General features: G+C 42.5%; 1 protein-coding gene across 3 annotated transcripts in view; it reads left to right on the forward strand.

Annotated features, from left to right (window-relative positions):
- The window catches only part of LOC121583493 (splicing factor, suppressor of white-apricot homolog), a 172,686-nt gene extending 156,298 nt beyond the window's left edge, over nucleotides 1–16,388 (forward strand). For all 3 annotated transcript variants that reach the window (XM_045225112.1, XM_045225111.1, XM_045225113.1), the window contains 2 exons: nucleotides 6,970–7,042; nucleotides 15,543–16,388. In XM_045225112.1, coding sequence (XP_045081047.1) covers nucleotides 6,970–7,042; nucleotides 15,543–15,608 — 139 coding nt within the window. In that variant the 3' untranslated portion in view covers nucleotides 15,609–16,388. The remainder of the gene's footprint in view (nucleotides 1–6,969; nucleotides 7,043–15,542) is intronic.
- The last annotated feature ends 10,336 nt before the right edge of the window (nucleotides 16,389–26,724 follow it).

A 26,724-nucleotide genomic window follows, 5' to 3' on the forward strand; every position in this document is an offset into this window, starting at 1 on the left:
AGTCTGGCTTTTTAATGGCGGTTTTGGAGCAGTGGCTTCTTCCTTGCTGAGCGGCCTTTCAGGTTATGTTGATATAGGACTTGTTTCACTGTGGATATAGATGCTTTTGTACCCGTTTCCTCCAGCATATTCACAAGGTCCTTTGCTGTTGTTCTGGGATTGATTTGCACTTTTCACACCAAAGTACGTTGATCTCTAGGAGACAGAACGCGTCTCCTTCCTGAGCGGTATGACGGCTGCGTGGTCCCATGGTGTTTATACTTGCGTACTATTGTTTGAACAGATGAACGCGGTACCTTCAGGTGATTAGAAATTGCTCCCAAGGATGAACCAGACTTGTGGAGGTCTACAAGTTTTCTTTTGATTTTCCCATGATGTCAAGGAAAGAGGCACAGAGTTTGAAGGTAGGCCTTGAAATACATCCACAGGTACACCTCCAATTGACTCAAATGATGTCAATTAGCCTATCAGAAGCTTCTAAAGCCATGACATCATTTTCTGGAATTTTCCAAGCGGTTTAAAGTCACACTCAACTTCTGACCCACTGGAATGTAAACTTCTGACCCACTGGAATTGTGATACAGTGAATTATAAGTGAAATAATTTGTCTGTAAACAATTGTTGGAAAAATGTGATGTCCTAACAGACTTGCCAAAACTATAGTTTGTTAACAAGAAATTTGTGGAGTGGTTGAAAAAAAGAGTTTTAATGACTCCAACCTAAGTGTATGTAAACTTCCGACTTCAACTGTAGCTTATGCACATAATTTAGTTCAATTTATTGAATCAGTTGTTTTCTTGCGCAAACCGAGAGCAACACCTGTCAAACTCAGACTTTTCTCTCAAAACACAGGGATGTCGATTAGAACGGGACTAGTATTATCAGAGGACTTGTAATTCTACAAAAAACAGTAGGTTATTCTGGCTGGAATTGTTACTCTCCTGCCATGTAAAAATTACTGAAATGGCAGATTCGGACAGGACTAAAATTACAGATTTTGTGCTCATGCACATAATTACATTACCCGACTTCCCCCAGTAAAATGAATCCCTTCCAAATAGGGCACAATAGGGCCTGACCTATAACATATCATGATCACATCAGTAAATTGGTTATAACAAACTCTGAACACCATAATACATGTGACCACAAAATGGATGCAGAGGACGTGACAGATAAACTCGAAACGGGGGAATTACTAGTTGCTCAGGAGGGAAAGGGAAAGTCAGATGTGTGGAATAAATTTGACTAGTTGTGGAAAATACTGGAGATCAAGAAAATAAGGTAAGGAGCAAGCACTGCGTTCATATTATGTGTGCCAAACAGGTGCTGTTTAGATTACAATAGAATTATTCTGACCGTTTGGAACAATGTAAGCAACACTAAATAAATTATGAGAGTATCAGAGACACTGTTGTAACAGGTTTTTTTTAAGCCTTTATTACAGCAAAGACTAAAAACAGTTGCGTTCATTCGTGAATGCAATTTCCGAAATGGAACGTTTGATTTATTGTTTAATTGTTCAATACTCGCTTTATTTGATTTTAAAACTAAAATGCTGGATTGCATTTCAAATAATGAATGACTCGTATGCTGTGTGATGACAGGAACAATGAATGATTGATTGAAACAGTAGCCTACAGTATATAAGTATTGAAATATAGGCCTATGTAACGCACGGTATTAAGACGAAACAGGATGCGCTGTTAGGCCTACAGCTCAATGGTGGTTATGCAAGGCTGCTATACTAAGCCTACTAATGATAATGACATGACTTATGATCATAATAATAATAATAACAATAAGATGGAGATCAAGAAAAAAAGAGCGTTATTGTAATTATAGCGTTAAATAATTATTAACATTATTTTTCAGAAAATTGTGAATAGTGTAAACAACACAAAATAAATTATAAATAATACCAGAGAGGCTGTTCTAACGAAATAAAGTGTAAAGCCTTAATTACATCAAAGCAAAGATTAAAAACAGCTGAATTTGGAAATTGTCATTGCTTGAGGCGCTCAAGGAATAAGTAGGCTCTTAAACAAACACTCGAACAGGCAACAGATACAGGATCTATCTTATACAGTGGGGAAAAAAAGTATTTAGTCAGCCACCAATTGTGCAAGTTCTCCCACTTAAAAAGATGAGAGAGGCCTGTAATTTTCATCATAGGTACACGTCAACTATGACAGACAAAATGAGATTTTTTTTTCCAGAAAATCACATTGTAGAATTTTTTATGAATTTATTGGCATATGATGGTGGAAAATAAGTATTTGGTCAATAACAAAAGTTTCTCAATACTTTGTTATATACCCTTTGTTGGCAATGACACAGGTCAAACGTTTTCTGTAAGTCTTCACAAGGTTTTCACACACTGTTGCTGGTATTTTGGCCCATTCCTCCATGCAGATCTCCTCTAGAGCAGTGATGTTTTGGGGCTGTCGCTGGGCAACACAGACTTTCAACTCCCTCCAAAGATTTTCTATGGGGTTGAGATCTGGAGACTGGTTAGGCCACTCCAGGACCTTGAAATGCTTCTTACGAAGCTACTCCTTCGTTGCCCCGGCGGTGTGTTTGGGATCATTGTCATGCTGAAAGACCCAGCCACGTTTCATCTTCAATGCCCTTGCTGATGGAAGGAGGATTTCACTCAAAATCTCACGATACATGGCCCCCTTCATTCTTTCCTTTACACGGATTAGTCGTCCTGGTCCCTTTGCAGAAAAACAGCCCCAAAGCATGATGTTTCCAACCCCATGCTTCACAGTAGGTATGGTGTTCTTTGGATGCAACTCAGCATTCTTTGTCCTCCAAACATGACGAGTTGAGTTTTTACCAAAAAGTTATATTTTGGTTTCATCTGACCGTATGACATTCTCCCAATCCTCTTCTGGATCATCCAAATGCACTTCAGACGGGCCTGGACATGTACTGGCTTAAGCAGGGGGACACGTCTCGCACTGCAGGATTTGAGTCCCTGGCGGCGTAGTGTGCTACTGATGGTAGGCTTTGTTACTTTGGTCCCAGCTCTCTGCAGGTCATTCACTAGGTCCCCCTGTGTGGTTCTGGGATTTTTGCTCACCGTTCTTGTGATAATTTTGACCCCACGGGGTGAGATCTTGCGTGGAGCCCCAGATCGAGGGAGATTATCAGTGGTCTTGTATGTCTTCCATTTCCTAATAATTGCTCCCACAGTTGATTTCTTCAAACCAAGCTGCTTACCTATTGCAGATTCAGTCTTCCCAGCCTGGTGCAGGTCTACAATTTTGTTTTTGGTGTCCTTTGACAGCTCTTTGGTCTTGGCCATTGTGGAGTTTGGAGTGTGACTGTTTGAGGTTGTGGACAGGTGTCTTTTATACTGATAACAAGTTCAAACAGGTGCCATTAATACAGGTAATGAGTGGAGGACAGAGGAGCCTCTTAAAGAAGAAGTTACAGGTCTGTGAGAGCCAGAAATCTTGCTTGTTTGTAGGTGACCAAATACTTATTTTCCACCATAATTTGCAAATAAATTCATTAAAAATCCTACAATGGGATTTTCTGGATTTTTTTTTCTCAATTTGTCTGTCATAGTTGACGTGTACCTATGATGAAAATTACAGGCCTCTCTCATCTTTTTAAGTGGGAGAACTTGCACAATTGGTGGCTGACTAAATACTTTTTTTCCCCACTGTATCTGTAGATATATTGATGATTTATAAAGCCAGGTACATTTAACAGTTAGGCTATTGATTGAAGACTTAATTAAGTTGGGGTTTCATCTCTCCTCACTTTTCTTAGACAATAAGGCAAGGGCTGTTTTCTCATCTCCTCATTCTGCTGCTGCCTCCGCCACATTGTTGAATCATTCAATGAATACAGTGCAGGCCATGTCCATGTAGGCTACCTGACCTAACATATAATGCTATGAATCAATGACACTCTTAAATGACACTCTTGGGTTGGCCAGATGGCACACACACACCTGTACCCCAGAATGAGAATGAATAATTTAAATACTCTATTTCTACAGACAAACAAAGCTATCAGTCTGTCCCATTAGCAATGATAGGATTTATCTAAACCTGATTTGTATTTTTCCGTTTGGGTTTTGACAGTTTTCACCGCAAGTGATTTGCAGTCGTTTTCAAAGCATTACGGCGCTGTTACACTATAGCCATTGGGCGTCCGGCATTGCCGTCTGCCATCAGCCTTTGAGTGACCGCTTCCTTTGAAATCAATGAATGCTGCTAAACTGCCTGTGTTGCGCTCGCGTTGCCTCACGTCCAATGGCAGAATCGCAGAGGTTCAATTCTCGATGGCTGACGAATTGTGAATTGAAATAATGAGAAATAAAGTTTATTTTGTACTTACACATAATTGATGAATATGTTACTGTAAAGTAGGGGAAAATACAATTAAGATGTCTTCCCATCTGCACTTCTGCGTTCAAAACAACACGCTCTGTGTAGCAGGTACAACGTCACATTGACGCCACCCTGTTGGCAAAGCAACACGACGCGTATAGTGGAGCTGAAGTGTTAGACAGGGTTTGCATCCCAAATGGCACCCTATTCCCTATTCAGTCGACTACTTTTGACCAGGGCCCATAAGGAATAGGGTGCCATTTGGGATATAACCAGGGCATTCTACGGCTGTCGTCTCTGGTAGTGTCTCTAGTGGCTGGTTGGGCCAATGTGACTGATGACCTGTTGAATGAAACATGAAAGCTGTGGAAGCACAGAATCACATACTGTGACCTTTGTCTAAAGCAATCTGCCCAGACGCACTCATGTACATAGATGGTGATGAGCATATTCTTTTTTTTTGGTAAATCTTTTTTTTTTAAAGGGCCACTCTCTCGCTCTATCTTTCTCTCTCGCTCTCTTTCTGCTTGTCTGTCCAGTTTTACAGCACTTAGCAAGCAGTCCCCATGAATACTGTAGAAAGACAGTGTTTCCCGTAGGATTTTTTTCAGCAGCGGTGGCAAAGTTAGTGTGTGGGTGTGGTAGAGTGCAAGGTAATGGCATGGTTTTAGAGGCCGCAAAGACAAAATGTTGCTGTTATAAAGCTAATTTCCTGCAATTCTACACATTTTGCTATGGGGCTAAGATAACATTTTACCGTTTTTAAAGCTAGTTTCCTGCAATTCTACACATTTTGCCATGGGGCTGAGAGAACATTTTACAGTTTAAAGCTAGTTTCCTGCAATTGTAATTTATTTTGGCCTTGGCTATTACCATGTTCTTATTCTATCTGAGTGACTTAAAAATTATATATTATGAATTTTAGATTCTCCCTAACTGTCAACCTTTTATTTTGGTGATTGTTAGTTTTCAAAGATTATCTTATTTTAAAATATATATTGCTCCATTTAGGGCTAATGATACAAACCTAAAATTAACTTCTATTGCCATTGCCAACTATTTAAAAATAGCCTATAAAGCCAACAAATAAAAACATTGCAGCCTGCAGGTAGAAAATATCCTGATTTAAAAATAAATATCTTATAAATCACGTTGGCTATGTATGGCCTGTCTGCAACGAACTTGAAACATTGTATCAACTATTAACTTGGGTCCGGCCTGAAGCTCCTTGCAACATTGTCTAAAATATTCTGGGCCCTCAGTTTCCTGCGCCAGTGAGCTTGGGACAGACACAGCTGTAGGCTATTTGCGCAAGGGATAAGAAATAATCAGGTAGGCCTAATTTATGACATTTCCGCTGTATCAGAGCATTACATTATTCCCTTTCACGCTATGTGGTTATCAAAAGGGAGAGAGCTCTAAAGATTTTTCAAATAAATTGTCTCAATGGATGTAAAAACAGGCTTTGTTTGCTTGCTGTTTGAGGTGAAGAAAACACATCTTTGAGAAGCTCCACAGCTCATTAGTGGTGGTGCATTAAGCCAATCAGAAATACTATCAGATCCCCAAATGGGCACATTTATATGCCTACATTTGCGAGCAAGCCAGGTAGCCTATAGACCTACTTCTATGCTTAATCAGGTGTGCGTCCTTACTTAACATTGACAGGAGCGCTCCAAGCAAAAGACAATGACTAAATTGACAAAACTCACAAGTGTAGCATAGGTTGTGTGCTCTGCAAACAACGTGTCCACTCTGGAATAATAATATATTGAATGCATTAACAGACATTACCGTAACCAAACAAACATTGTAGATTAGAAATTATAGCAATTAACGGTAAATGTACTACTGGTGATATATGTAATGGGGAATTGATAGACACTAATAACCAAACGCAAACAATTCACACAATGAAGTTATGAAACAATGAATGTGCACAGGTTGGCGGGAGAGAGCGTGTTCTGGAGAGAGACGTTCACTGAGATGGGCACAAATAAAACAGGTGTCTTGTGTGCCATAAAAAAGATGGAGACTCAGTATAGGAGGAAGGTTTAAATACCAGTGCTTGTGTGAATATGTATTTGTCTTATGCAGCTGTGTGACCCAGTGGGTGAATAAACGTAGTTTGAACTTTACTAGCCGTCTGTGAGTTTTTACTCTGTTTATTTATAATCTAACAATATATATATTTGCTATTGCTCGACTAAAAAAAATATTGGTCGACCAACAGCCTATCAACCAAACAATCGACCAGTCGAATAAATGGGGTCAGCCCTAGCTCCATTATCTTGTCTACAGACTTTATATCTGGTTTTAGTCATTTACGTTTACACTGAAAACGTTTTACATAGGAAAAACAACCTAGCTTGTGAACAAAACAATGTAAATAGCCAAGAAACACAAGGACAAAGTCGTAAAAATGACCCCCAATTGCATATAGGGGAAACACTGAAGGACCACCTTTCATATACAGATTCTATTGACATGCCTCTCTCTGTCGTCCCTCTCTCCCTCTCTCTTTTTCTCTCCCCCTCTCTTTTTCTCTCCCCACCCTCTCTATCTCTCTCCCTCTGTCTGTCTGCCTGTCTCTCTCTGTCTCTCCCTCTCTCTTTAGGGACGGCTCACAGGAGAAAGAGAAACAAGTACCCTCAGCCATCGTCTCCTCCATGCAGTCCAAAATCACTCAGGTACCTCCTCTTCAACATGGACCCATATTCACAAAGTGTGACAGAGTATGAGTGCTGATCTAGGATGAGGATCCCCCTGTCCATATAATCTTATTCATTAGGATCTTACAGGTAGAACTGTTCCTAGATCAGCACTCCCATTCTGAGACGCTTTGTGAATGCAGGCCCAGATGTCCTAGCATGTATTACATAAAGCACATTACAGCATGGTGTTGTACAGTTGCTCCATATCTCTCATTATGACATGTGCACAAAGCACAGCAGTTCAAAATCAGCTTATTGTTAGCTGGGATGCACACAGGGACTGTGGTTCCAAGGACAGTCCAGCCCTCGTGGCAGCAGCATTATACGGAACACACCGCTCAGAGATTTCAGTACACTGATCCCAGCACAGATTACATCATTTCCATCTTCGATCTCTGTGGGCTCAGAGCAGCTGATCTCTGAACTCGGGTCGGATTTTACATTTAACATCCCCCCTCTGCGTTCAGTGCAGTGCACATAGGTGTTGTATTTGTTGTGTTTATCTCCATGTCCTGGTGTTTCTGGCTCTCTCATCTCTCTCCTGACTTTATGTGCGCAGCAGCTGACAGCTGAGGAGAGCTAGTTTACATTACAGAGGCTTTAATCTCCAGGAGAGAGAAAAAGAGGATCAACTCTTCCCCAAAAGTCCTGACTTTAACATATTACGCAATCACCCCCTCTACTAGTCACTTCTCTGGTAAGCTGTTGGGTTGGAGAGAGAGAGGTTCTCGACTCTGTCTCTGGGTAGGATCACACTGCCTGTTCAGCAACAGGGCTATGTTATATGAGGTCTATGGGGGAAGCCATAATGTAAAGGAGACCATTAGAGAGATCTATTGGAGTTTTATCACCATAGGTTTGAAATCACTTAAAAGCTTAAATCACAACGCGTTTCAACTTAATGTTAAAAACGCTGCTTCCTTGGGCGATGTCTTTTAACTACCTCACAACTGTTGTAAATTCATATGGAATCTTCATGTTTGCTCAATGGTTTATTTGATGTCTTACTTTCAGGCTGTGAGAGCGTACATTCTCCAATTACATGAATGTCTTTCTTGGCATATATCACAAAGCCATACCTTAACAGAGCCCCTTTAGAAGTTCAAGTCCTTGTCCTCTCTCCATCTGATGTTCTGTATCAGTCCTAACTCATGACCCTGCTGAGTCTGACAAAGAGCCCCATCTGATAGCCCTCTGACTACAACCAGACCCCCTCATAAAGCCAGCCAGTTGGCCCAGGAGGAGCAACGACGTAGGGGGTCAGAGAGAGGAGGAGAGACTTACCTGGAGCAGAGAGCAGGCCTGGGGTGAGGCAGAGAGGCCTGTGTAGCATGGAAACCAGCCCACCATTAAAGATCAAGGCATTCACAGATAGAGCAAGGCGTAGGGAGAGAGAATGGGGTAGGTCATAGGGAGAGAGAATGGGGTAGGTCATAGGGAGAGAGAATGGGATAGGTCATAGGGAGAGAGAATGGGGTAGGTCATAGGGAGAGAGAATGGGATAGGTCATAGGGAGAGAGAATGGGGTAGGTCATAGGGAGAGAGAATGGGATAGGTCATAGGGAGAGAGATTGGGATAGGTCATAGGGAGAGAGATTGGGATAGGTCATAGGGAGAGAGAATGGGGTAGGTCATAGGGAGAGAGATTGGGATAGGTCATAGGGAGAGAGAGAATGGGGTAGGTCATAGGGAGAGAGATTGGGATAGGTTGTAGAAAGAGGGGGAGGGGGGGGAGTTCGTAAAAGAGAGAATGAGAGATTGGCATAGGTCATATGAATAGAGCGTGGGTTAGGGAAAGAGGGGGTGAAGGAAAGAGGTGAGGAAGGGGGAAAGGAGGGCGTGAGAGAGAGTGATTGAATCCTTCACCCTGGCCCTGCTCCGTACAGGCCATGAGTGCATCCCAAATGTCTATGGGTCCTGGTCAAAAGTAGTGCAATTTATACAAAATAGGATGCCATTTGAGTCTCAACCCATGAGGAAGTTATTTGGAGGAGGATCTGAGGCATACAGTGAGGGAAAAAAGTATTTGATCCCCTGCTGATTTTGTAAGTTTGCCCACTGACAAAGAAATGATCAGTCTATAATTTTTATGGTAGGTTTATTTGAACAGTGAGAGACAGAATAACAACAAAACAATTCTGAAAAATGGATGTAAAAAATGTTATAAATTGATTTGCATTTTAATGAGGGAAATAAGTATTTCACCCCTCTGCAAAACATGACTTAGTACTTGGTGGCAAAACCCTTGTTGGCAATCACAGAGGTCAGACATTTCTTGTAGTTGGCCACCAGGTTTGCACACTCAGGAGGGATTTTGTCCCACTCCTCTTTGCAGATCTTCTCCAAGTCATTAAGGTTTCGAGGCTGACGTTTGGCAACTCAAACCTTCAGCTCCCTCCACAGATGTTCTATAGGATTAAGGTCTGGAGACTGGCTAGGCCACTCCAGGACCTTAATGTGCTTCTTCTTGAGCCACTCCTTTGTTGCCTTGGCTGTGTATTTTGGGTCATTGTCATGCTGGAATACCCATCCACGACCCATTTTCAATGCCCTGGCTGAGGGAAGGAGGTTCTCACCCAAGATTTGACGATACATGGCCTGTCCATCATCCCTTTGAAGTGGTGAAGTTGTCCTGTCCCCTTAGCAGAAAAACACCCCCAAAGCATAATGTTTCCACCTCCATGTTTGACGGTGGGGATGGTGTTCTTGGGGTCATAGGCAGCATTCCTCCTCCTCCAAACACAGCGAGTTGAGTTGATGCCAAAGAGCTCCATTTTGGTGTCATCTGACCACAACACTTTAACCCAGTTCTCCTCTGAATCATTCAGATGTTGATTGGCAAACTTCAGACGGGCATGTATATGTGCTTTCTTGAGCAGGGGGACCTTGCAGGTGCTGCAGGATTTCAGTCCTTCACGGCGTAGTGTATTACCAATTGTTTTCTTGGTGACTATGGTCCCAGCTGCCTTGAGATCATTGACAAGATCCTCCCGTATAGTTCTGGGCTGATTCCTCACCATTCTCATGATCGTTGCAACTCCACAAGGTGAGATCTTGCATGGAGCCCCAGGCCGTGGGAGATTGACAGTTATTTTGTGTTTCTTCCATTTGCGAATAATCGCACCAACTGTTGTCACCTTCTCACCAAGCTGCTTGGCAATGGTCTTGTAGCCCATTCCAGTCTTGTGTAGGTCTACAATCTTGTCCCTGACATCCTTGGAGAGCTCTTTGGTCTTGGCCATGGTGGAGAGTTTGGAATCTGATTGATTGATTGCTTCTGTGGACAGGTGTCTTGTATACATAAACAAGCTGAGATTAGGAGCACTCCCTTTAAGAGTGTGCTCCTAATCTCAGCTTGTTACCTGTATAAAAGACACCTGGGAGCCAGAAATCTTTCTGATTGAGAGGGGGGTCAAATACTTATTTCCCTCATTAAAATGCAAATCAATTTATAACATTTTTGACATGCGTTTTTCTGGATTTTTTTGTTGTTATTCTGTCTCTCACTGTTCAAATAAACCTACCATTAAAATTATAGACTGATCATTTCTTTGTCAGTGGGCAAACGTACAAAATCAGCAGGGGATCAAATACTTTTTCCCCTCACTGTACAGTGAAAGGAGAGCTGTCAGCACCCAGCCATCTCTGAATGAAAATACCATTACCCTGCTACGCAGATGAGCAGCACTGCGCTTTGGAACAGACACTCCACATTTGTTCTGCACTCAGACATACAGTACATAGTCCCTGGCCACTTAATGAACTTTAAAGCCAGCCCCATCGGCGTAATGACTTTTGGTTCATGATGATGCACTCAGAGAAAAATACTAATGCACTTTTTTCATTAGAATTAGCATTTTGGGCCGAGCTTTGAGCACTGTTTTTCCTTCATTACGGGGGCTGGCTGACAGATGACGAATGCCTGGGGGTGGGCTGTGTTTTTAGGAGAGAGAGAGAGAGAGCACGGACCGTTCCCTGTCCCTCACTCGCAGGGGATTGTTCTGCTCTGCAGTCAGGAGTTTGAGCTGCAGAGAGGGTTTTGTTGGAGCGTCCCACACAGGGAGACTGGTAGAGAAGACATACCGACAGACGAACACTAATAATGGCAGACTGACTGACTGGTGGAGGCAGTCACAGTAGTTAAGATGTACAAACATATTGATAGAGATGGAAAGACAGTCAGAATTAAAGGAGACTACGATGGAAAGAATGGAATGGTAAAGAGAATGTGACATGGCGCGAGGATAGACCCTTGACATGTACGATTCAATGGAGTGGCCTTGGTAAAGAATAGACTGATTAAAGTGTCAGCATCCTTTCCTTTCTTCCTCTCTCTTTCTTTCCCACTGCTCTGAAAGCCAGTCCACTCATCCTGCTCTCGTCCTGGATACTGTATTGTGAGCTGTTGTGCTCTGCCTCCCCTCATCTCCTCATCCTCTTTTCATTCTCCTCCGAGAGCTTGCCTACTCTGCCTTCTCTCCTACTCCTTATGGATCCTCCTCTCCTCCTCTCACCCAGCCCTCTCTCACTCACTCATCCCCAGGCTCATGATGAACTTTTCCCCCCTCTCTCGCTCTTTCTGCTTATGGAGCTCGTTCATTCTCCCTGCTCTGCTGGAGGAGAGGGTTGGTTGGTGTGAGGCTGAGCTCTCCTTTAGGGTGCTGGCTGGTGAGACGGTCCTCTACAGAGAATGGCCTCTCTAGGCTCCTCTAGATCCTGGCTATGTCCCAAATGGCACCCAATAGCCTCTGGTCAAAAGTAGCGCACTATATAAGGAATGGGGTGCCATTTAGGACAAAGCCCTTTCTGTCTCATGATGTGGGAATACTGCATTCATGTTCTGTGGAGTGCTCATAAGAGTGAGACCTTAGGACAACACTGGCCCTGTCTCAGTACCAGTCTCCCCTGTTAATTATGATCTGATGTTAGAGGAGTGATGTGGTGTGTGTGCGTGATGATGTGATGTGTGTGAGCTGAGTGGCATGTTGTGACAGCAGCTTGTCAGCAGTGTGATTACAGTGGAGGTTAATGCTGTTAATTACAGTAAGCTGACAGGAGAGCTGGTGGCTGACCAGGACCAGAACAGGGTATAACGGTAGTATAGGGTGGAGTAGCACAGGCCTTTATCCAGGCTTAGCCCTCCTCTCTCTCCTGATGCCAAAGATCAAGGTGCTCAGAGTCAGAGCACGCTTCAGGATGACTCTAGACTCTCACCAACCACTGGTTTTTATAGTCCGCTAATGAAGCTGAGAGAACTGCTCTCATCAAATAATCAAATCAAAATTTTATTTGTCACGTTTCGTAAACAGGTGTAGGCTAACCGTAAAATGCTTGCTTACGGGCCCTTCCCAACAATGCAGAGAAAAAATAGAAATAATAGAAAAATAATAACACAAGGAATAAATACACAATGAGTAACGATAACTTTGCTATATACACGGGGTACCAGTACCGAGTCGATGTGCAGGGGTACGAGGTAATTGAGGTAGATATATACAGTGGAGAAAAAAAGCATTTAGTCAGCCACCAATTGTGCAAGTTCTCCCACTTAAAAAGATGAGAGAGGCCTGTAATTTTCATCATAGGTACACGTCAACTATGACAGACAAAATGAGAAAAAAAAATCCAGAAAATCACATTGTAGGATTTTTTATGAATTTATTTGAAAATTATGGTGGAAAATAAGTATTTGGTCAATAACAAAAGTTTCTCAATACTTTGTTATATACCCTTTGTTGGCAATGACACAGGTCAAACGTTTTCTGTAAGTCTTCACAAGGTTTTCACACACTGTTGCTGGTATTTTGGCCCATTCCTCCATGCAGATCTCCTCTAGAGCAGTGATGTTTTGGGGCTGTCGCTGGGCAACACAGACTTTCAACTCCCTCCAAAGATTTTCTATGGGGTTGAGATCTGGAGACTGGTTAGGCCACTCCAGGACCTTGAAATGCTTCTTACGAAGCTACTCCTTCAGTTCCCGGCGGTGTGTTTGGGATCATTGTCATGCTGAAAGACCCAGCCACGTTTCATCTTCAATGCCCTTGCTGATGGAAGGAGGTTTTCACTCAAAATCTCACGATACATGGCCCCATTCATTCTTTCCTTTACACGGATCAGTCGTCCTGGTCCCTTTGCAGAAAAAACAGCCCCAAAGCATGATGTTTCCACCCCCATGCTTCACAGTAGGTATGGTGTTCTTTGGATGCAACTCAGCATTCTTTGTCCTCCAAAAACGACGAGTTGAGTTTTTACCAAAAAGTTATATTTTGGTTTCATCTGACCATATGACATTCTCCCAATCCTCTTCTGGATCATCCAAATGCACTCTAGCAAACTTCAGACGGGCCTGGACATGTACTGGCTTAAGCAGGGGGACACGTCTGGCACTGCAGGATTTGAGTCCCTGGCGGCGTAGTGTGTTACTGATGGTAGGCTTTGTTACTTTGGTCCCAGCTCTCTGCAGGTCATTCACTAGGTCCCCCCGTGTGGTTCTGGGATTTTTGCTCACCGTTCTTGTGATCATTTTGACCCCACGGGGTGAGATCTTGCGTGGAGCCCCAGATCGAGGGAGATTATCAGTGGTCTTGTATGTCTTCCATTTCCTAATAATTGCTCCCACAGTTGATTTCTTCAAACCAAGCTGCTTACCTATTGCAGATTCAGTCTTCCCAGCCTGGTGCAGGTCTACAATTTTGTTTCTGGTGTCCTTTGACAGCTCTTTGGTCATGGCCATAGTGGAGTTTGGAGTGTGACTGTTTGAGGTTGTGGACAGGTGTCTTTTATACTGATAACAAGTTCAAACAGGTGCCATTAATACAGGTAACGAGTGGAGGACAGAGGAGCCTCTTAAAGAAGAAGTTACAGGTCTGTGAGAGCCAGAAATCTTGCTTGTTTGTAGGTGACCAAATACTTATTTTCCACCATAATTTGCAAATAAATTCATTAAAAATCCTACAATGTGTTTTTCTGGAGAAAAAAATTATCCATTTGTCTGTCATAGTTGACGTGTACCTATGATGAAAATGACAGGCCTCTCATCTTTTTAAGTGGGAGAACTTGCACAATTGGTGGCTGACTAAATACTTTTTTTCCCCACTGTACATATAGGTAGGGGTAAAGTGACAAGGCAAGAGGATAGATAATAAATAGTAGCAGCAGCGTATGTGATGAGTCAAAAGAGTTGGTGCAAAAAGGGTAGTCCGGGTAGCTATTGGTTAACTATTTAACTAGTTAGCAGTCTTATGGCTTGTGGAGTAGGGAGTATGACAATGCTTAAAAATAGTTAGAATTAAGTTGTTTGGACGTTAGAAGCATTTTCTGTCACGCTCAAGTACAGTACATGCCAGGCTCCCTCTCCACCTTTACACGTCCTCTCAAACACTCTCTCTGAGTCATACGCGTCTCTGTCTTTGACACTTTCCTGCTTTCTCTCTCTCTCACACTCACACATACAGTACTTAAAACACCCCCCCCCCCTCTGTTTCTCACCTGAATTAAGCAGTAGCTGTGGAGGCTTCAGGACCAGCCCTGTTTAAAGCCCCATTCTCACATCATCCACTCAAACATTAACTCCATTATCCATACCGCCATCTTGTTTTACCTTCTGTCTCAATTTGCTGTGGTTATCCTGCTCCTCCTTCCTGCTGTTTTTACGACCGCGGTGGAGATGGTTCTACCGTCAGCGGTCACTGTGGTCAGGCTGTACTCTCCTCAAGGACCCTGACCACTACCACTGCTTTCACTCGGATTTATCCCACAGTGTGTGTGTCTGTTGGTCTCTGTGTTTGTGTGTGCATGCACATTCGCCTTTTTTCTCTGTGTGTGTGTGCTCTTGCTTGCTCACTCATGACGGAGGAGAGGGAGGGGGAGATCGGCGGAGGAGAAGGAAGAGAACAGCGGGAGAGGAAAAGGAAGAGTAGCGATAGGCAATAACTCCCCACGTCAGCCCTGAGTAAGGAGAAACTTCTATGACAAGTGGCCTATTCAGTGGCTCGCGCTGAAAGATTGAATATATCCCCTATTTGATGTATAATCTCCAGGTTGGACTGTGTTCAGATTGGGACTGTTTACCTAACAAGGAGTGGATCTGACTGCCTTCTATTGCAGGGAGGAGAGAAGCTGTTCTATAGCCTGCTGTCATAAATAGTCAGGAATACATTAAGCTGTCCTGGTTGAAAGATAGCCCAGGGAGGGAGGAAGATTTGTGTTTGTGTTGAATTGTGATGGTGGGGAGGCTCTCTGATAGAGTAGACATTTGCATGCATCAGTAGTTGACCCCGATTATAGGACTGTAGGTTTCTTAATCATTATTTGTATTTTATATGGCACACTCACTCACTGTCTCCCCTTCCTTTCTCGCCCTCTCTGTCTGTCTGTTTCTTGTCTTTCCTCTCATATCTCTCTCGCAATCTTCCCCTCTCTCTACCCCTCTCTCTTCCCTTCTCTCTACCCCTCTCTCTCCCTTTCTCCTTCTCAGGATCTGATGGCAAAAGTACGTGCCATGCTGGCTGCCCCTAAGACCTTCCAGCCCAACACTTCCTGAAGAGGCGTAGCTTTATAGCAGCTGATTGGAAAAGGGGTGGGCTTCACCATCTGCCTCTCCAAAACGACAGCCTCCAGCGACAGGCCCTCGGCCAATCAGCAGGCAGCGTCTTTTGCCTGGAACTGTTTAGCATTCATATTCCTCTGTCTGACTTTTATTTTATCTACTTTGATACTTAACTGGGTGAGTGTATCTACAGTATATTCCGAATGGCAGTAGATGTGAAGCAATTGAGAGCAGAGTAGATTATCTCGTAAAGCAACTACGTGGGACTGTTCTACGTGTCGAGAGAGAGCCTGCATCACAGCAATGGTCACGCAGCAGCCTGCTAAAGTTTGGATGCCCCTGTTCCCAACATCTATTTTCAGCACGAATAAAGACAACAGAGCTTCAAAGCGCAGAAATAATTAATAAAGTACATTGCATCTTTCAAAAAACGAATTCTATCTTCTCCAAATTGATGATGGAGAGCTTTGCAGTGTAATTGTGCAGCTGACAGAGCGCCTGAATGCTATCCTTCTGTGAAGGATTGTTTTGTTCATTTCTTTCTCACACTTTCTCTCTCTATTCATCTCTTTCTATCTCCCTCTTTCGCTTCATCTCTCATTCTCTTTCTCTCACTCTTTTGCCAGGTCAGTTTTAAAGCTGGGGTCTCTGGTTCCAGTCTCTGTTGTCAATCAGTTCCAGTGTGTGGCCTTCAATTTGTGTTTCTAAGTTTGTACAGGGCTGATTGTGGAGCTGCTTTCTTAGCACAAACTGTCAATAAAGTTTGAATGATGATTTAGCAAAGTGTTATTGTGCTCTCAGTCAGTGGAATCTGACTGGTACATAAAGGCCAGGGGTCACGTTCCCTCTGAATTTAATTCAATTAACCTCAACAATTATTTATTGGTTGGAAATGAATGAGCAAATATTGCCATAGCAGAAATAGATTAAGTAGAAATACACTAATACATGCTCCCTCTTTTAAGGACAAAGCAGACCGTGCAAATGAAAGGTTAAAAGCAACAGTGGTTACCAGGGCTGGTGTGAGGGTAAATCATGAGGGAGCGGTCTCCTCACACAACCTGTCCATAAAACACAGGGGCATTCCTTTCTCTCTCTCTCACACACACACACACAAAGGCATCTGAGCAGGTTTCTAGGGCCACCCCAGGGATGAGGGAACAGATCTGAGTGTCTCAGTAGGGGACAAGGAGCTGGGGCCCTTAGCATCCGTGTATCTTTCACGCTCTACTGTGTCATCATCATCCCACTGAGGTCATGGCCTCACACACACACACACACACACACACACACACACACACACACACACAAACAGCAGCCACACTAACTATACACACACTGTCATAGCAGCCACAGTCTAACTATACACACACTGAATTCATACAGTGTAATTCTAACTATACACACTGTATTCATCCAGTGTCAGTCTAACTATATACACACTATGTTCATCCACTGTGTCACTATTTTCATCCACGGTGTCACTTTTGTTCTCACTCCTTGAAATTGCATGTTCTTCACTTGTTTGGTTTTCCTTGGTGTCATTGTCTGAATCTAGTGAAAAAGAATGCAGACCTTCTGCAAAAAGCTTAAGCAGTATAATACTACTTGAAGCAAACGATTTTTTGCAGCTGGTCTGCTATACTCCCAGTACAATGGTGCTTTGTGGCATACGCCGTGTACTGATAGGTTTTTACAGATCATTTGCCTTTTCAGTGCACAGCTAATTATTCATATAAATCTGTTTTCTGTACTCTTACCAACTAATGCACTATGGTCTAATTACAGCAGTTAAGAGGTCTCCGCCAAATGGTGCATTTTTTATCATGGAAATATAACTGTTATAAAACAAGTGGGTATTTGCCTATGATTGCATTAATCACTGAAATAAAGGTGTACTATACCAGTGGAGGCTCCTCAGAGGAGGAAGGGCAGGACCATTCTCAGTGAATTTCATAAAAATATAAATTGTAAAACATTAAAAAAGTTATCCTTCTTAGATATAACTATACTAAATATAATCACGTCACCAAATAATTGATTAAAACACTATTTTGCAATGAAGGTCTACAGTAGCCTCAACAGCACTCAGTAGGGTAGCACCATTGTGTAGCCGGAGGACAGCTGGCTTCCGTCCTCCTCTGGGTACATTGACTTCAATACAAAAACTAGGAGGCTCATGGTTCTCACCCCCTTCTATAGACTTACACAGTAATTATGACAACTTCCGGAGGACGTCCTCCAACCTATCAGAGCTCTTGCAGCATGAACTGACATGTCCACCCAATCAAAGGATCAGAGAATGAATCTAGTACTGAAAGCATAACCTACAGCTAGCTGGCATTGCAACGCATAAAATGTGGTGAGTAGTTGACTCAAAGAGAGAGAAAGACAATAGTTGAACAGTTTCAAATAAATTAATTTCTTCCAAAATGAAGGAGAAGCAAGAGAGAGATTTAATCATTTATTTTTTTCAGTTTCACTTACTTAGCTAGCCTCTACGGGATCGATGTCCCTATACTGGGAGGGTTGCTGCTCAATATGCGATATGTTGTAAACAACTGCAACTTTCCGGGACATAGACATGTCTTATATGGGCAGAAAAGTTAAATTCTTGTTAATCTAACTGCAGTGTCCAATTTACAGTAGCTATTACAGCTAAAACAATACCATGCTATTGTTTGAGGATAGTGCACAACAACAAAACACTTTTGTCATGGCAACTGGTTTGATACATTCACCTCTGAAGGTAAATAATGTACTTACATTCAGTAATCTTGCTCTGATTTGTCATCCTGAGGGTCCCAGAGATAAAATGTAGCATCGTTTTGTTTGATAAAATCAATTTTTATAGTCAAATGCAGGAACTGGATTCTACAGTTTGACCCACTGCCCCCCCCACCTCCCCCCTCCCCGCCGGCCATCTAGATGTGTAAAGGTTAGTGTATTTTCTTGTAGGAAAGCTAATGATCCATCATGTATGACATTCCTGTGTGTAAATTTAAATGTATTACCATAGCATTTTAGTATGTTCTCTATAGATATGTACTTAAAAATGTGTAAATTGACCAATTCGGAAAAGTTGGGGAAACTCCTGGCAGGCTTGATACAAAATTGTATTATTCACCGGATCCGTCTGAAACTTTGCACACACAATGCTCCCATCTTGTGGGCAAAATCTAAATTACAACTAGATTCCTACATCACTTTCCTGCCTTTCTCTTGCATTTCAAAGATGATGCAAAAAAAAAATGCATGTTTTTTTGTTTGTATTACAGTGGCTTGCGAAAGTATTCACCCCCCTTGGCATTTTTCCTATTTTGTTGCCTTACAACCTGGTATTAAAATTGATTTTTGAGGGGTTTGTATCATTTGATTTACACAACATGCCTACCACTTTGAAGATGCAAAATACATTTTTTTTTGTGAAACAAACAAGAAATAACAAACAAAAAACAGAAAACTTGAGCGTGCATAACCCCCCCGTCAATACTTTGTAGAGCCACCTTTTGCAACAATTAGAGCTGCAAGTCTCTTGGGGTATGTCGCTATAAGCTTGGCACATCTAGACACTGGGATTTTTCCCCATTCATCAAGGCAAAACTGCTCCAGCTCCTTCAAGTTGGATGGGCTCCGCTGGTGTACAGCAATCTTTAAGTCAAACCACAGATTCTCAATTGGATTGAGGTCTGGGCTTTGACTAGGCCATTCCAAGACATTTAAATGTTCCCCCTCGAGTGTTGCTTTAGCAGTATGCTTAGGGTCATTGTCCTGCTGGAAGGTGAACCTCCGTCCCAGTCTCAAATCTCTGGAAGACTGAAACAGGTTTCCCTCAAGAATTTCCCTGTATTTAGCACCATTCATCATTCCTTCAATTCTGACCAGTTTCCCAGTCCCTGCCGATGAAAAACATCCCCACAGCATGATGCTGCCACCACCATGCTTCACTGTGGGGATGGTGTTCTCGGGGTGATGAGACGTGTTGGGTTTGCGCCAGACATAGCGTTTTCCTTGATGGCCAAAAAGCTCCATTTTAGTCTCATCTGACCAGAGTACCTTCTTCCATATGTTTGGGGAGTCTCCCACATGCCTTTTGGCGAACACCAAATGTCTTTGCTTATTTTTTTCTTTAAGCAATGGCATTTTCTGGCCACTCTTCCGTAAAGCCCAGCTCTGTGGAGTGTACGGCTTAAAGTGGTCCTATGGACAGATACTCCAATCTCCGCTGTGGAGCTTTGCAGCTCCTTCAGGATTATCTTTGGTCTCTTTGTTGCCTCTCTGATGAATGCCCTCCTTGCCTGGTCTGTGAGTTTTGGTGGGCGGCCCTCTCTTGGCAGGTTTGTTGTGGTGCCATATTCTTTCCATTTTTAATAATGGATTTAATGGTGCTCTGTGGGATGTTCAACGTTTCAGATGTTTTTTTATAACCCAACCCTAATCTGTACTTCTCCACAACTTTGTCCCTGACCTGTTTGGCGAGCTCCTTGGTCTTCATGGTGCCGCTTGCTTGGTGGTGCCCCTTGCTTAGTGGTGTTGCAGACTCTGGGGCCTTTCAGAACAGGTGTATATATACTGAGATCATGTGACAGATCATGTGACACTTAGATTGCACACAGGCGGACTTTATTTAACTGATTATGTGACTTCTGAAGGTAATTGGTTGCACCAGATCTTATTTAAGGGCTTCATAGCAAAGGGGGTGAATACATATGCACGCACCACTTTTCCGTTATTTATTCTTTAGAACTTTTTAAAACAAGTTCTTTGTTTCATTTCACTTCACCAAATGTCCATTACATGAAATCCAAATAAAAATATATTTAAATTACAGGTTGTAATGCAACAAAATAGAAAAAATGCCAAGGGGGATGAATACTTTTGCAAGGCACTGTATCTTTTACCAGATCTAATGTGTTATATTCTCCTACATTAAATTCACATTTCCCAAACCTCAAAGTGTTTCCTTGCAAATGGTACCAGGAATATGCAAATCCTTGCTTCAGGTCCTGAGCTACAGGCAGTTAGATTTGGGAATGTCATTTAGGCGAAAATGGGGGGGGAAAAGGGTACGATCCTTAAGAGGCTAGCATATGCAGCTAGCTAGCATATGCAGCTAGCTAGCATACAGTGGGGGAAAAAAGTATTTAGTCAGCCACCAATTGTGCAAGTTCTCCCACTTAAAAAGATGAGAAAGGCCTGTAATTTTCATCATAGGTACACGTCAACCATGACAGACAAAATGAGGAAAAAAATTCCAGAAAATCACATTGTATGATTTTTTATGAATTTATTTGCAAATTATGGTGGAAAATAAGTATTTGGTCAATAACAAAAGTTTCTCAATACTTTGTTATATACCCTTTGTTGGCAATGACACAGGTCAAACGTTTTCTGTAAGTCTTCACAAGGTTTTCACACACTGTTGCTGGTATTTTGGCCCATTCCTCCATGCAGATCTCCTCTAGAGCAGTGATGTTTTGGGGCTGTCGCTGGGCAACACGGACTTTCAACTCCCTCCAAAGATTTTCGATGGGGTTGAGATCTGGAGACTGGCTAGGCCACTCCAGGACCTTGAAATGCTTCTTACGAAGCCACTCCTTCGTTGCCCGGGCGGTGTGTTTGGGATCATTGTCATGCTGAAAGACCCAGCCACGTTTCATCTTCAATGCCCTTGCTGATGGAAGGAGGTTTTCACTCAAAATCTCACGATACATGGCCCCATTCATTCTTTCCTTTACACGGATCAGTCGCCAGGTGTACAGTGTTTCCTCCGACACATTGGTGCGGCTGGCTTCCGGGTTAAGTTGGCATTGTGTCAAGAAGCAGTGCGACTTGGTTCGGTTGTGTTTCGGAGGACGCGTGGCTCTGAACCTTCGCCTCTCCCGAGTCCGTACGGGAGTTGCAGCGACGGGACGGGACAAGACTGTAACTACCAATTGGACAGGGTGAATGGAATATGAATGACAGTCATCCAATCGTCCTCCCTCATCTTAAACGGCACGGACCGCCACTGTACTATGCAGTATATATGAGCTGACAAACATGTTGGATGCTCATTATTTACATCTGCTTGTGGTTTGCTCTTGACTGTATGACACAGGAGCTTGGGAATGCTGCAGCTTGCATTGCCAAGTCTGTGTGTTGAAAATAGAATTTATTTGATTATTATTCCCTTTTGTCCAAATAGACAGCTGCACTGGCTTTGATAACAGAGAAGTGATGCCTTAGACAGCATTTTTCACTGGGTAATTGTCCAGCAGCGCTGAGGAATAGATCAGTATGCTTTGGGCTAATAGAATGGATGCTTTTCTGAAGGATGAATGCACAAGCTTCTTCCCAATGCAGTAATTATTTTGTGCGCTCCAAGCACGTCTGAAGTTTGTCTAAAACCTGGCTCTGGCCAATCCCTGATGTCAAAGAGAGCAGCCGAGCAGCCGAGCAGCCTAGTGAAGCTGAAGGCCAGTGAAGCACAGTGTTTGTGCTTCTAGCTTCCATTACTGTCCTTTCCCCGTCTGACATGTTAAACATTATTTCAGCCGATGACTGATCGCAGATTGCAGGAAATTGTACTTATGTCCAGCTCTTAAAAACGAATGGCTTGCTAAAAGTGTGGCTGAGGAAAATACATAAGGCTAAATCCATATAGATTTAATAGACTCATGGTGTCAATGAAGCCTGGAGGATTATGAAGGAATTAATGGAAATGCCCACATAGTCTTAGGAGACTGTAATTGGCACCCTTAGCTCATGTGGGGATTGGAGGGGATGGGGGAGTGGTGACTGCGTGGTGGATGGGTGTCAGGGGGCCTTCCCTCTGGGGCCCCTGCAACTAGGTTAATTCTGGGTGATGATGATCCCATATGTTGGGAGTAAACATCTCATTTGAATAAACTATTACTTCTTGCCTTCTCATAATGCCACGAATGGCCCCTGCAATATCCACGATGCCCCAGCGGCTCATTAAATCGCGCCTTTATAAGTTATCAAATGGGCACTGATTTCGGTCCAAATGGGTGCCCGGCACACTAAAATTAATTAGCTCTTCATGTATAATATAATATATGATATAATATATAATATAATAATGTGCCATTTAGCAGATGCTTTTATCCAAAGCGACTTACAGTCATGTGCCCATACATTTTTACGTATAGGTGGTCCCGGGGATCGAACCCACTACCCTGGGGTTACAAGCGCCGTGCTCTACCAATTGAGCTACAGAGGACTGGTTGGGATTGTGTTTGGGTTGTATAAAGGTGTAGTGGAGGGTGTGTGTAGGCAGAGGCGAAGCCACAGCTGTTGGCGCAATTATTAGAAAATGGAAGAAGTTCAAGATAACGGTCAATCACCCTCGGTCTGGGGCTCCATGCAAGATCTCACCTCGTGGGGCATCAATGATCATGAGGAAGGTGAGGGATCAGCCCAGAACTACACGGCAGGACCTGGTCAATGACCTGACGAGAGCTGGGACCACAGTCTCAAAGAAAACCATTAGTAACACACTACGCCGTCATGGATTAAAATCCTGCAGCGCACGCAAGGTCCCCCTGCTCAAGCCAGCGCATGTCCAGGCCTGTCTGAAGTTTGCCAATGACCATCTGGATGATCCAGAGGAGGAATGGGAGAAGGTCATGTGGTCTGATGAGACAAAAATAGAGCTTTTGGTCTAAACTCCACTCGCCGTGTTTGGAGGAAGAAGAAGGATGAGTACAACCCCAAGAACACCATCCCAACCGTGAAGCATGGAGGTGGAAACATCATTCTTTGGGGATGATTTTCTGCAAAGGGGACAGGACGACTGCATCGTATTGAGGGGAGGATGGATGGGGCCATGTATCGCGAGATCTTGGCCAACAACCTCCTTCCCTCAGTAAGAGCATTGAAGATGGGTCGTGGCTGGGTCTTCCAGCATGACAATGACCCGAAACACACAGCCAGGGCAACTAAGGAGTGGCTCCGTAAGAAGCATCTCAAGGTCCTGGAGTGGCCTAGCCAGTCTCCAGACCTGAACCCAATAGAAAATCTTTGGAGGGAGCTGAAAGTCCGTATTGCCCAGCGACAGCCCCGAAACCTGAAGGATCTGGAGAAGGTCTGTATGGAGGAGTGGGCCAAAATCCCTGCTGCAGTGTGTGCAAACCTGGTCAAGACCTACAGGAAACGTATGATCTCTGTAATTGCAAACAAAGGTTTCTGTACCAAATATTAAGTTCTGCTTTTCTGATGTATCAAATACTTATGTCATGCAATAAAATGCAAATTAATTACTTAAAAATCATACAATGTGATTTTCTGGATTTTTGTTTTAGATTCCGTCTCTCACAGTTGAAGTGTACCTATGATAAAAATTGCAGACCTCTACATGCTTTGTAAGTAGGAAAACCTGCAAAATTGGCAGTGTATCAAATACTTGCTCTCCCCACTGTATATATATATATATATATATACAGTGGCGGTTCTAGACACATTTTACTAGGGGGGCCAAGGAGGGGCCAGTGTTTAATCAGGGGGGCACACATAAAAAAACTGGCAACACATGATATTCAAAGATTATAAACTTTATTTTACTTTAAAATCATATGACATTTATTATAACACGTATTTTGTACAAGAGTGCAGATGCAAGAGAGATAGTGCCATAAAAATGAAAAAAATAAATAAATTAAAAAAATTAAAAAGTACAGGGTACAAATACAGGGTTCATATTCAATGTGAACAAAACTCCAGGATACAACAAAGGGTACAACAATGTGCCATTTCCTATTTATGGAAGCCCCACTACTGTGGACAGTTGATTCCACATTTTGTTTTAAGAAAGAAAACTTTCTGAGTGATTTATAAACAAAACACACTACCCTGTATCCATTTAGGTAAAATAAACCAAATCAGAAAAGAAATTCAATTCAAAGAGGCTTTACTAGCATGACCATATTGACATACAGTATTGCTAAAGCACATAAACAGGGAAACGTGTTACACATTAACATCCAGTAGTCCAATAGGATGCAGACAATAAACATTAAGTTAACATTCGTTTAAAAGCAACAATCATGTCAACACAATGTAGCAATATGAACAACACTGATGGATATCAGCAACAACATGAAAACAAGAATATTACAGGTGTCTGTGTGTGTGTGTCTGTGTCTTTGTGTACTTCACTGTCAGTTGATGAGCAGGTGTACAAAAAAAGGCTTTACAACATATATGGGCAAGTCCATTTAGGACAGCACATTTCCACCATAGTTCACATTAGGGAAAAAATGACAGCATGAATGCTCACTAAACAAACATATACTACATATACCTTTTTATACACATTTTTTTTCAGTAATTTTTTAAGAGTGAAAGGGAAGTAAGCAATCGCTCATCATAGGATCATACATATTTCAGTTACAATATTAGTTACAATATTAGTGTTAGTTAGATCATCATGTCAAAGCTGGACCTGCAAAGTCTGAACGACACAAGTGTGCAATGATTGGAGTGATTTTGTTTCTTTTTTTTCTTGCTTTGCTTGTTTTCAAAAGGAAAAATCATAGTTGGTAAAAAATAAAATTAACTTTCGTTGAAAGGTATCACACTGTATAATTTACAAATATCTAAAGAGGTTTAGTGGATGCCATAAAACATCTGTGGAGCTTGAAGATTTGTAGTACATAGATGTTTGGCAGAGATAATTCAAAAGAATAAAATCATAAACTCTCTATCTATCGAGAGAGAGAGAGAGAGAGAGAGAGAGAGAAGTGTTTCCTTAGAGCAGTACATGCAGCAATCACTTAATGGAGTGATGTCATAATGGGCCACAAAACTTTGGGGATGTGGATGGAAAGTTACAGGCAGGAGAGGGGAACCAACAGAAGCAGGTCTTGAGACATGAGTTTGCCCCTTTTTGAAAACCTCTTGAGAGAGGATTGGTGGGATATATATACATGCATACAAACATACATACACTCTAGTAGTGTGTGGAACTACTGGTACTGTGAGGAAAAAAAGATAGATGATGTAAAATGAAAAATAAAACAAGCTTCAGCTTCTTACGACACGGTGGGTTCATCTAAGTAGACACATGTAACTTCATGTGGACACCAGACTGTCTTTGTCTACACATCTAACTTCATATGGACCCCAGACCGTCTCTGTTTACACATGTAACTTCATATGGACACCAGACTCTTTGTCTACACATGTAACTTCATATGGGCACCAGACTGTCTCTGTCTACACATGTAACTTCATATGGACACCAGACTGTCTTTGTTTACACATTTAACTTCATATGGGCACCAGACTGTCTCTGTCTACACATGTAACTTCATATTGACACCAGACTGTCTTTGTTTACACATTTAACTTCATATGGGCACCAGACTGTCTCTGTCTACACATGTAACTTCATATGGACACCAGACTGTCTCTGTCTACACATGTAACTTCATATGGACACCAGACTCTTTGTCTACACACGTAACTTCATGTGGACACCAGACTCTTTGTCTACACATGTAACTTCATATGGGAACCAGACTGTCTCTGTCTACACATGTAACTTCATATGGACACCAGACTGTCTCTGTCTACACATGTAACTTCATATGGACACCAGACTCTTTGTCTACACACGTAACTTCATGTGGACACCAGACTAACTCCATTCATTTTACCGGTGGTATTGAGAACAGATAAACCCACCGTGTCTTAAGAAGCTCAAGCTTGTTGTTTTATTGTTCATTATATCTCTTTTTCCTCACAGCGGCACTCATACGCTACTAGCGTATATATCATATAGATACACTACAGCAACAGGATACGGCGGTTGTGCTGTCTGGCAAAACGGTCCACAAATACATCAAGATCCAGAGCCTTGGCCCTTCTGGACTCTATGCTCAGGACACCAAGATCACTGAGTCTCTCATCACTAGTGGTGGACCGCAGGAAGGTTTTTATCAGTTTCAGTGTGGAGAAACTGCGTTCGCAAGAGGCTGAGCTTACAGGAAGGGTTACAGCAATCTTGCACAGTCTAAAGAGCTCAAAGAAAACTTCCCTGTATGGCTCAATAAAACAAACCAGCTCAACTGTACTGCATGGCTTTTTGACTTCACCACTCTGTATT

Source organism: Coregonus clupeaformis, chromosome 15 (assembly GCF_020615455.1).
Source record: "Coregonus clupeaformis isolate EN_2021a chromosome 15, ASM2061545v1, whole genome shotgun sequence".
NCBI lineage: Eukaryota > Metazoa > Chordata > Actinopteri > Salmoniformes > Salmonidae > Coregonus > Coregonus clupeaformis.